The following is an 11,334-nucleotide window of genomic DNA, read 5'->3' as shown; positions in this document are numbered from 1 at the left end:
CTCAGCTTCCACGACACTCTTGTTGTTGTTCTGTGGTCTCCTGGGTTGTGCTTCTGTCTCCTTGGATTGCTTGTCTCTGCCTGTCCCCTCCCTGTCCTTTGTTGTCAGCTGCTTCCAGATCCCAAGCTCTCCTCTTCCTGCTGAGTTTCACGCTGGTATTTTCAACTTGGTCATTCCACAGGCCCTTCAAACTCGACATGTCTAAAATAAACTCTCCAACTGAACTTCCTGTCCTCACTTTGAATCCCCCAATCTGCTCCTCCTGTGTTCCGGTAATTGACATCCTTATCATCTACCCAAGCCTTGTACTTGAAAGAAATTATAACCTTGACCTCAGATTTTTTTTTTTTTTAAATCCCCCACATTCAGCTGGTTCCACTACCCCTTATCCCTCCATGCCTCTGGCTCATCCTCTCCTCACCATCCCCATGCCAGAGATCCTGACTATTTTTTGCCTGGGTTTTTGCAAGACTGTCCCTTCCAGTCCCTCTGCTTCCTATCTGCCACTTACTAAAAGATCCAAATCTGTGTTGTTGGATCATCAAAACAATTCTTTCATAAAGGAGTGCTGTTATCAGTGCGTATTCTAAGGAAAATGTATACCTCAGGTATCCAGCTAGAATTTGTTATAATTTTTATGTTAAGCTAGTGTGCAGGATCAAAGACACCCACTGACAGGGGTGTTAGTCTGCATAAAGAATATGTGACAGACAACAATTCTGTGACCAAGGAAACAGACCGTGGCAACACAGTGCACTTAAGTTCTAGAACAATGCCGTCCAGTCCTGTAACAGGGTCCTACTTACACTCTGCACAGTGTTTTACATGTCGAGTATATGCTCTGAGTGGGTATCTCTGTGACTTCATTGGCTTCAGAACAACAGTGCAACAGACATGATAGCAAAATGGTCTTAGGGTGCTTATGATGCTGGCCGTGGGAACATGCCTGAAGATCACAAGGTTTTGAAGCTTTCTGAATAACTTTTAAGTCAATCAACAAAGTGCAAGTAAATTTCAAAAGTGTTCTGCATTTCTGTCCATCAGCAGCGTGAATGTCTGACGTGCTGCTGACATTGTTAAAGGATGTCAAAAGCTCCAGTTAAGTCTTTCTGAAAGTGGGAGAAACATGGTCCTGCAGGTGAAGCAAACAAGCATCCTTTACTTTTCCTTCATGGAGAAGGCAAATGAAAAGGAGTCACAGAAGTCATAGATGGCCAATACACTCAGGGGAAATGTGTAATTTCAGCTATAAGCCAGCAAGCGCAAATCAAAGAAGGGAGTGACACTTTCTGCCTATGAAATGAGCAGAGATTTAAAAGAGCAGTTGAGGGTGAGAGGTGGGTGTGCTTCTGGTAAGGCTTCCTTCTGGAGGGAGAGCATTCAGTAGCTACTCTTCTAGGGATCAAGTGTAAGAAAATAGTGCAAGATGTAGATTTATTCATGAAGACATTTATTTGTAAAATTTAAAATCTAAATATCCGTTTGTATCAAAACAGATGAGATCACCTCGAGCCACAATATCATGCAACTGTGAATCAATGGAAAACAAGGCTATACATAAGCATTTGGGGATGTAGTGTATGTTCAGCGAAAAAAGGATACAAAAGTGCTTTGATGTCGATTTTGAGTTTTAAAGTTTTTATACAACTACAAACCCCTGTAATTTGAAAGAACCATGCCCAGGTGATAGGCATTTGTGTGCCAGTCATGTGACCTGGGCAAGCCCCTCAAACCTTTAAGAGTGGTTCTCTCCTGCGTAAAATGCCGTTAATACCAAACGGGGCTGTCGTGCAGATTAAATGGGATCGCTGTCTAGAAAGGTGCCGGGCTCGCCATCTGCCTGCGCGAGGGCAGCGGGTTAAAGGGAAGGCTTTCCCCCTGAGCCCGCTCCGGCCCTTCCGAAGGGCTGCGGTTCTCGCCCCTTTCCCGCGGTCTCCGGGCGGCGCCCAGAGCTTCGAATCCAAACAGTGACGGGGCGGGGCGGCAGGGAGGGACGTCCCCCCAGGCTCCGTCGGCTCCCCGCGCAAGCGCAGACAGCGACCCCACCGCCAGTCGGCAGGCTAGCGTTTCCCACGCCCAGCGCGCGGCCCCCCCACCCCGCCCCGGCTCCGAGCTCCGACGCGCCTGGACGCAGTGCGCGCTCGCGGCTCACCCAGGAGGCGGGGCTTCGCGAGGAGCGACGGGTCAGAGCGCCAATCGCGGGGCTGCTCCGCCTTCGGGCTCAGTTTGAAATTCCGCGGTGACCTAACGGCTCGCGGAGCGCCGGCCAGGAAGAACACAGCGGTCTTTGCGGGAGTTTGCTGCGCTCAGCCCCGCGTGGAGGAGGTCTGGGGCCTCGACGGCCGGCTGCTTGGAGCGTCCGCCATGAGGAGAAGGTGCGGGCTGCGGAAGGGTCGACGGGCTGCGGGAGGGAGCGACCCCCGTCCCGGGTGCGGGGTCCCCGGGACGCCCCCGGAGCGCGGGTGTCACGGCAGGCCGCGCCGAGTGAGGCCCGGGCGCGGCCGGCAGGGCCGGGAGCGCTGAGCTGGTGCTCGGGGCGGGGGCGGCAAGGCGTGCTGCGCACCGGCCCCGGCGGCCGCGGGCTCCCGAGGCTCCAGAAGCCTGGACGCGCCGGGTGTCCGCGAGCCCCGCCCGCTCGCCTCAGGTGCTGCTTCTTGGCACCCACGGCCTGTTCGAAGTCCTGCGTCTTCTGCGGTCGGGTTTCGCGCTTCTCTTTACGGTCGTCAGGTGTTTCCGTTTCTCCGTGTCTCCCGCGGGGCCGGGCTGCGGCGCTAACGTTTTAGCTGACGCGGTCGGGAGCCGGGTTCCTTGCAAGTTCAGGAGCGCCATGAAGGAATTGCTCTCCGGTGTTTTTCACGATTCCCTTGGCCCTGCTGGGGAGGGGGCGCCGCCGACTTAAAGTAGGGGCCAGACTCGTCCGCACACCGATTGTCACTTGTCTCTTCTCTCCTTTGTCCCCTCCCCTCGGTTTTCCCTGCACAGCACTTACTGGCATTGAGGGGCAGGTTTGCTTATTAACCACCTTTCTTTTGCTCTGGGAATGTCAGCTGCAAAAGGGAGAGGTGTCAGCTTTGTGCTAAAATAAGGATGATACCAGGGCATAGGGCTCCTGTGTTAAGAGCGATAAAAACGTTAACGTTACTTTCTGAAAGAGGTGGGCGAGGCACTGTGATGATTCATTATTTGTGGTTATTGGTCAGACTGATTGCTCTGTCGCTGTAGAAAGTTCGTCCTTCCATAATTACTAATTCCCGTCGTTCCTTTTCAAGTGCTTGCCTCCCGGAGAATGGGAAGGGAGTACAAATCATGGCACCATTTGAAAAAACAGCCAGGGTTTTAAAATAACTGCAGTTGGGACGCCTGGGTGACTCAGTGGGTTGGGCCTCTGCCTTCGGCTTGGGTCATGATCCCAGGGTCCGGGGATGGATCCCCACATCTGGGCTCTCTGCTCAGTGGAGAGCCTGCTTCCCCCTTTCTCTCTCCCTGCCTCTCTGCCTACTTGTGATCTCTCTCTCTCTGTCAAATAAATAAATAAAATCTTGGGGAAAAAAGAAAGGAAAAAAAAAAACCTTCAGTAAAGCTGTCATTTTTAAAAAATCTGGCACATAATCTGCAGTGTTTTTTGGTTTTTTACTTAATTGAAAGACAGCTATGTTTACTAATTTAGCCAAATTACTTTTACAGAACTAAATGACATGAGATTTGTAGATCTCAGAGCCAATTAAAACCAAAACAAATGTCTGTACAGCTAACACACTGCTAGCCTCCAGGAGCCAGAGGGGCCACTAACTAAAAGCAGTATGCACACAATTGTTATAATGAAAAAGTTAAAAAAATTTAACTTTTTTTGATAAAGTTAAAAAAATTGTTATAATGAAAAAGTTAAAAAAAGAAAAAAAGTGGATTCGATTACTTTAACAAATCTTACTGGGCCTGTTGGGAAAACGGGCGTTTGGAATTACAAATCTAGAGACCCTTCTCACTTGAGTACTGTTTTCAAAGAATTAGAAAAATATTCCACCCTTCACAAGATTCATACTAATTCTTGTATCCCCTCTTTCTCTCATTTCTGACATTAGCCTTAATTTTCAAAAGACAGCCACAGTCTCACTCCTCCCCAGCTCTGGGCCACTGCCCTGGTCCAGGTCACCACCGTTATCTCTTGCTGTGCTCCCCTGGCCTCTTAACTGGTCTACCTGCTTCTGCCTTTTTCTCCTGAAGCTTCTTGTCAACACAGGAGCCAAAATCCTCTGGTGATTTCATATTTTAGAGTAAAAGCCTCTGCGTTTTACAAAAGCCCCTGGCGTCCTGCTGTACTCTGCACCAGTCGTACCAGAGTCCTTGCTCTCTTGGGCACCTACCAGGGACCATCCCATCTCAGGCATTGGCACTCGCTGTTCCCTGTACCTCGATCTCTCTTTCCCAACATGGGCCATGACTGGATTCCTTACCTCTCTCTTTGCTCAAAGATCACCTCAGGGAGGACTTGCTACCATTTAATATAAGATTTGCTTACATTTGCTTTTCTTTTACTATTAGAATGTAAACCCCAAGAGGGCAGGGATATCAGTTTTGTTCAGTGCTGAGTTCCAACACTTAGAATGTGCCATGTGTATGATAAATATTCAAGTAGTATTTTTGAGTGAATAACTTATGTTTCAAAAAAGTATGATCATAAGATGCCTCAGTGCATTCACTGGGAATAATAATTCTCTTGGTTCAATTAGACACCGCCTGTAAACAGATTCAGGTAATTTCCCTAAAAGTACAAGTTTTGAGATTTTTATTCTCCTAACACATCACTGGAAAGCTGAGGGTACTTAGAAGGATACCTCCCAAGGACACAAACGGTTGTGAAAAGATCCAGTCTTCCCAATCTCTTGAAACTAGGTCACTGGACTGGAAAAGATCTCAGATGGTCTTTAAAGTGATTTCTTACCTTTCGTGTAGCATACAGTGTGATGGGTTTTAGTGCATTCATGGAGTCCTGCAGTTATCACCACAGTCAGTTTTAGAACATTTCCTCATCCCGTTGAAAAGCGGGCATATACCCATTAGAGGTCAGGCTCTTTTCCACCTTCCTCCCTCCATACACACCAGCCCCATAGAGCTACTAACCTACTTCTGCCTCTTTACCTTTGCCTGTTCTAGATATTTCATATAAATAGAACCCTACGACACATTGTCATTTGTGACTGGCTTCTTTACCGTGGCCTAATGTTTCCCAGGTTTACTGCCAGATAACTTTCCACCAGATAGGTGTATCCCATTTACCTGTTTATTCGTTAATGGCCGTTTTGCGTTGTCTCTATCTTTTGGCTATGATAAAAATGCTACTATAAACATTTGTATGAGGGGCGCCTGGGTGTCTCCCCTTAAGCATCTGCCTTTGGCTCAGGGCAGATGATCCCAGGGTCCTGGGATCAAACCCCGCATTGGGCTTCCCTGCTCAGTGGGAAGCCTGCTTCTCCCTCTCCCACTCCCCTGCTTGTGTTCCCTCTCTGGCTATCTCTCTGTCTGTCAAATAAATCATTAAAAAAAAATGTATATGAGTTTTGCATGGACATGTTTTCATGTCTCTTGGGTCAGTACCTATGGAATGGAATTTCTGGATTATATGGTAACTGTTCAACTGAGAAACTGCTAGACTTTTTTTTTTTTTAAAGATTTTATTTATTTATTTAACAGGCAGAGATTACAAGTAGGCGGAGAGGCAGGCAGAGAGAGAGAGAGAGGAAAGGAAGCAGGCTCCCTGCTGAGCAGAGAGCCAGATGCAGGACTCGATCCCAGGTGGGATCATGACCTGAGCCGAAGGCAGAGGCTTTAACCCACGGAGCCACCTAGGTGCCCCACTGCTAGACTTTTCCAAGGAGGCTGCACCATCATACATTTCCGCCAGCAGTGTATGGGGGCTTCCAATTTCCCCATATCCTTGCCAACACTTGTTATTGCCTTTTTTTTTTTTTTTTTTTGGTAACTGTTTTTTTTCTTATAGCCATCTTGGTACCTGTGAAGTGTATCTCTCTAGTTTTCATTTGCATTTCGCTAGTGGTCAGTGTGTTTTCACATGCTTATTGGCCATGATAGACTTTCTTTGGAGAAATGTCTATTCCGATTCATTTCCCATGTGCTAGAATTTTATGCTTCAAAAGAGTGATCACTTTACCTTCTGAATGTTTTACGGAGCTAGGCAGCAGAGCTTTGAAATCTGTCTATATGTGAGAGCTTATAAACTGAAGGTAGCTGGATGTTAGAGGCATAATGAGCCTTTGGTAGGGACTCAAGGCCATTCATTTTCCGTTTATTGAACAATTGCTGTGCATTATGGTCTGGAAAAATGAACACGGATAAGATCTGGCAGTCCTTGGTCTTGAGTCTGTGGTCTACAGAGTGGATGGGGCCGGTGGGGATGGGGGATGACTGTGAGGAATCCACAGCTGTTCAAAGAAGGTGATGGCAAGTGGAGGTAATGTACAGAAGCATGGTGGTTTCAACAGCTGAGACCTGCACACGGCTGAGGGAGGAGCATGTCCGGGAAATGCTCATAGGTTCTGTTGGCCAGAATCTTAGGGAGTGAGCTGTGAGAGAGATTAAGAGACAAACCTTGGGGCACCTGGGTGGCTCAGTTGGTTGAGTGTCTGCCTTTGGCTCAGGTCATGATCCCTGGGGCCGGCTATTGAGTCCCACATCCCGCTCCCTGCTCGGCCGGGGCAGTTTGGTGTCTGCTTCTCCGTCTCCTGCTCGGCCGGGGCAGTTTGGTGTCTGCTTCTCCGTCTCCCTCTGCCTGCACTCCCCATGCTTGCGCGGGCTCTCTGTCTCTGTCTCAAATAAATACAATGTATTTTTTAAATGAGACAAAACTTGAGAGGTTTTGAAAGCCTTTCCTTTGAAAGTGGTTGAACTGTTTGCTGAGGGCGATGGGAAACTTTGAAGGGAGTAGTCCCGCAAAGGCCTGATTGGATTTTGTTTTCTAGAGATCCTAGCTGCGCGAACTGTGGATTGGCTAGGATGGGGTGGACCAGCCTGGAAGAGACTGCAGAGCACTGCCTGGAGTCTGGAGTCGTGCCCCTTAGAGCAATGGCCCAGTCTGGTTGGGCTCAACACTGGGCTTTTGCATTCAGACTGGAGGATACTGACCACAGATGAAGTCTTGTAGGTTTTGTTTTTGTTTTTAAGATTTTATTTATTTATTTGAGAGAGAGAGTGAGGGAGAGCAGAGAGGGAGAGGAAGAAGCAACTCCCTGCCGAGCAGAGAGCTCCATGTGGGACTTGATCCTAACACCCTGAGATCACGACCTGAGCTGAAGGCAGATGCTTAACCGACAGAGCCACCCAAGGTACCCACTATAGGTTATTTTTAATAAAATGCAAAGATTAGAATTTTGACTTATGCATTCCTTTGTCTTAAAATTGGAGTGCCTGGGGAGACTCCGAAGTTAAACTTCAGTTGAGAGTAGAATAATTAATATTAGTTGATTGAGATTAAACAAATGCCTTAGTTACCTGTTCCCATTTCTAAAATGAATGAAGTACAATAAATTCTTTGAAACATTATTCGCTATCTGGGTATTGATATTGGCCATCTGGTGTAGGCTACTGGTGTTTGTGCCAAAGATTTCTTTAAGTAGGAGAGGCAACCTTTTTGTTTTTATTGTTTTGGTTTTTATTTTATTTATTTATTTGACAGACAGAGATCACAATTAGGCAGAGAGGCAGGCAGAAGGAGAGAGAGACGGAAGCAGGCTCCCTGTTGAGCAGAGAGCCAGATGTGGGGCTCGATCCCAGGACCCCGAGATCACGACCTGAGCCGAAGGCAGAGGCTTTAACCCACTGAGCCACCCAAGCGCCCCCAATTTCTGCTTTTTATTTTTTAATTTTTATTTTTTATAAACACATAATATATTTTTATCCCCAGGGGTACAGGTCTGTGAATTGCCAGGTTTACACACTTCATAGCACTCACCATAGCACATACCCTCCCCAATGTCCATAACCCCACCCCCTTCTTCCCCTCCCCCCAGCAACCCTCAGTTTGTTTTGTGAGATTAAGAGTCACTTAATGGTTTGTCTCCCTCCCAATCGCATCTCAATTTCTGCTTTTTAAGTGTTATGTGAAGCAGACTAATGGTTAGCCATTTTTTTTTCTTTTTAAGATTTTATTTATTTATTTGACAGAGATCACAAGTGGGCAGAGAGAGGTGGGGGCAGGGGAGCACACTCCCTTCTGAGCAGAGATGCCAATGTAGGGCTTGATCCCAGGACCCTGAGATCATGACCTGAGCCAAAGGCAGAGGCTTAACCCAGTGAGCCACCCAGGCGCCCCTGGTTAGCTTATTTATTTTTTAAAAGATTTTATTTATTTATTTGTCAGAGAGAGGGAGAGCAAGTGAGCGAGCGAGCACAGGCAGGCAGAGTGGCAGGCAGAGGCAGAGGGAGAAGCAGGCTCCCTGCCGAGCAAGGAGCCCGATGTGGGACTCGATCCCAGGCTGCTGGGATCTTGACCTGAGCCGAAGACAGCCGCTTAACCAACTGAGCCACCCAGGCATCTCTGGTTAGCATTTTTAAAGTAAACTTTTTAGGGACGTCTGGGTGGCTCAGTTGGTTAAGCAGCTGCCTTCGGCTCAGGTCATGATCCCGGCATCCTGGGATGGAGTCCTACATCGGGCTCCTTGCTCGGCAGGGAGCCTGCTTCTCCCTCTGCCTCTGCCTGCCATTCTGTCTGGCTGTGCTCGCTCTCTTCCCCCCCTCTCTCTATGATAAATAAATAAAATCTTTAAAAAAAAAATTTTTTTTTTTTTTAAGATTTTTAAATTTATTTATTTGACAGAAAGAGATCACAAGTAGGCAGAGAGGCAGGCAGAGAGAGAGGAGGAAGCAGGCTCCCCGCTGAGCAGACAGCCCGATGTGGGGACCCTGAGACCATGACCTGAGCCGAAGGCAGCGGCTTAACCCACTGAGCCACCCAGGCGCCCCAAAAAAGTAAACTTTTTAAAGACAAATTAGAAGGTGCCCAGTTAAGTTTGCATCAGATAATGCATTTTTTAAAATAAACTTTTTGGAATTGAAGAATAACATACAGAAATGTGCATAAATGCAAGGGCCAACTCCATCAATTTTCACAATGTCAGTACACATCTATGTAACCAGTGCTCCTTGTATCCCTGCCCAGTCACCACCGCCCAGGACGATGGCAACCACTGACCACCGTCCTGACCGCTGAAAGCATACCTTGGTTTTTGCCTGTGTTTCAATTTTGTATAATTGGAATCACATGGTGATAAATGCTTGCTTGACTTGCTTGTTTCTTTCAAACCAATTTTCCTTTTCTTCCCTAACTTTTCTTTTTTTTTTTTTTAACATTATTTTTGTTTTACCCCCCGCCGTTTAAAGATTTATTTATTTATTTGGGGGGGGAAAGAGCGAGAGAGCGTGCACTCGTGCAGGAGTGGGAGGGGGGAGCAGGAGAGAGAATCTCAAGCAGACTCTGAGCCTGAGGCGGGGCTTGATCTCACAACCCTGACATCATGACCCTCCCTGAAATCAAATGTCACACACCCAACCGACTGAGCCACCTAGGGGTCCCATACCGCCTGTTTTGTTTTTGTTGTTTTGTTTTGTTTTTTAAGATTTGAGGTATAATTTGCATACAGTAAAATTAACTCATTTTACTTGAACAGTTTTGAATTTTGGTTGTTGTATACAGTTAGGTGATCATCGAAAGATCTAGGACCATTCCATCACTGTAAAAAAGTTTCCTTGTGCCTTTTGGCAGTGGACCTCCTGCTCTGATCCCAGACTTTCTTTCACTATAGTTTTTCTAGAATTTCACAAATGAAATCGTGTAGGATGTAGCGTTTTGGCGTTTGACTTCTTTTCATTTAGCGTAGTCCAAGTGATGTTTCTGAGACTCAGCATTGTGGTTCATTGCTACATTATGATCATATGTGTTCATTGCTGTTATTCCGTGGTAGGAACGGACTGTTTACTCTTTGGTGGACATCGGGTTGTTTCTACTCTTACGCCCCTAGGACTAGCGCTGCTCTGACCCTCCCTATGCTCATCTTTATCCCGTACGTGTTGGTTTCTGCCAGCCCCGCGTGTGGAAATACACCTGCGAGGCTCAGCTTCAGCAGGTGCTGCGGCAGGTTCCACAGTGGTGTCCTGGCTTCCATTCCGGGCTGGTAATGTATGAAAGGCCTGGTCTTTCTGTATCCTCGCCAACACTTGATGTTTGTCTTGTGTAATCTGAGCCATTCTCAAAGTCAGTGGCGGTAACTTCAGGACAACCAGACTGTAGTGAGTTGCCGTTTCACAAGAGCTTTTCCTAGAGCAGGCTCTTGTGTTTGGCGGGAGTTCATTTTGTCTGGTTTATCTTTCCTTTTTAAGTAGTCTCTACACCCAGCCTGGGGTTCCAACTCACAGTCCTGAGTTCAAGACTCCTATGTTTTGCCAACTAAGCCAGCCAGGTGCCCCTGTTTTTCTTTATAATTCTGTGTTGTCCTGCCATAGGTAGAATTGTTGATGAAAGTCCTGATTCTGGCTGTTACTGAGAGGACTGAATTTCTGGGGCACCTGGGTGGTGCATTTGGTTAAGCATCTGACTCTCGATCTCAGGTCGGGTGTTGATCTGGGGGTCATGGATTCAAGCCCTATGTTGGGTTGCACGCTGGGTGTAGAGCGAGGACTGTTGGTTTTCATTGGTTAGGTGATGTTCTTAGGATTATTGGGATGAGCATTTTTTTTTTAATGTAAAAAAAAAAAAAGAAGAACTGAATTTCTTCAATTCAAGAAGAAGAAATTGAATTTCCCTAGTGTAAGGCGATACTGAATTTGGCTTTGCCAGTGTTGTGTTTTGGAGAAGAGAGGTTAAAGCTGAATATGGGTTTTTGATTTGTTTTAGCCTGAAGCCACTGAGAAACTAGTCTGTTCAGTTTTTGTAAATAACTGCTTTTAGTCTGGAGGCAGTGGCTCATGTTACTGGCTTCTCTTGCTTTTCAGTGAGGTGCTGGCAGAGGAGTCGATAGTATGTCTCCAGAAAGCTCTGAATCACCTGCGGGAAATCTGGGAATTGATCGGGATTCCAGAGGACCAGCGGTTACAACGAACTGAGGTTGTGAAGAAGCACATCAAGGTGAGCTGAGTTGTACTGGTCTGTTTGCAGTGGGACAGCAGTGTGGAGACTGGTGTCCCTTCGCGAGAACTGGGGAAGTGACACTGGAAGTCACAGGCTTTTCCTGGTTTTGTTTCTATTTAAGTCCTATTTTTTCTTTCTTTCTTTTTTTTTTTTTTTTTTTAAGATTTTATTTATTTATTTGACAGGCAGAGAGGCAGGCA

The 11,334-nt window shown here is 46.8% G+C and overlaps 1 protein-coding gene across 4 annotated transcripts in view; it reads left to right on the top strand.

Moving 5' to 3' along the window:
• The first annotated feature begins 1,825 nt into the window (after positions 1-1,825).
• The window catches only part of PRC1 (protein regulator of cytokinesis 1), a 25,503-nt gene continuing 15,994 nt past the window's right edge, over positions 1,826-11,334 (top strand). The window contains exons 1-2 of one of the 4 annotated variants that reach the window (XM_059371545.1): positions 1,826-2,375; positions 10,999-11,131. In XM_059371545.1, the coding sequence (XP_059227528.1) occupies positions 2,365-2,375; positions 10,999-11,131 (144 nt within the window). In that variant the 5' untranslated portion in view covers positions 1,826-2,364. The remainder of the gene's footprint in view (positions 2,376-10,998; positions 11,132-11,334) is intronic. The other 3 variants (XM_059371548.1, XM_059371546.1, XM_059371547.1) reach the window with 3 other exon arrangements.

The sequence above is a fragment of the Mustela nigripes genome, chromosome 13, assembly GCF_022355385.1.
Source record: "Mustela nigripes isolate SB6536 chromosome 13, MUSNIG.SB6536, whole genome shotgun sequence".
In the NCBI taxonomy this organism is placed as follows: domain Eukaryota; kingdom Metazoa; phylum Chordata; class Mammalia; order Carnivora; family Mustelidae; genus Mustela; species Mustela nigripes.
The sequence above is the reverse complement of the archived record's forward strand: the minus strand, read 5'-3'. Positions and strand labels throughout refer to the sequence as shown.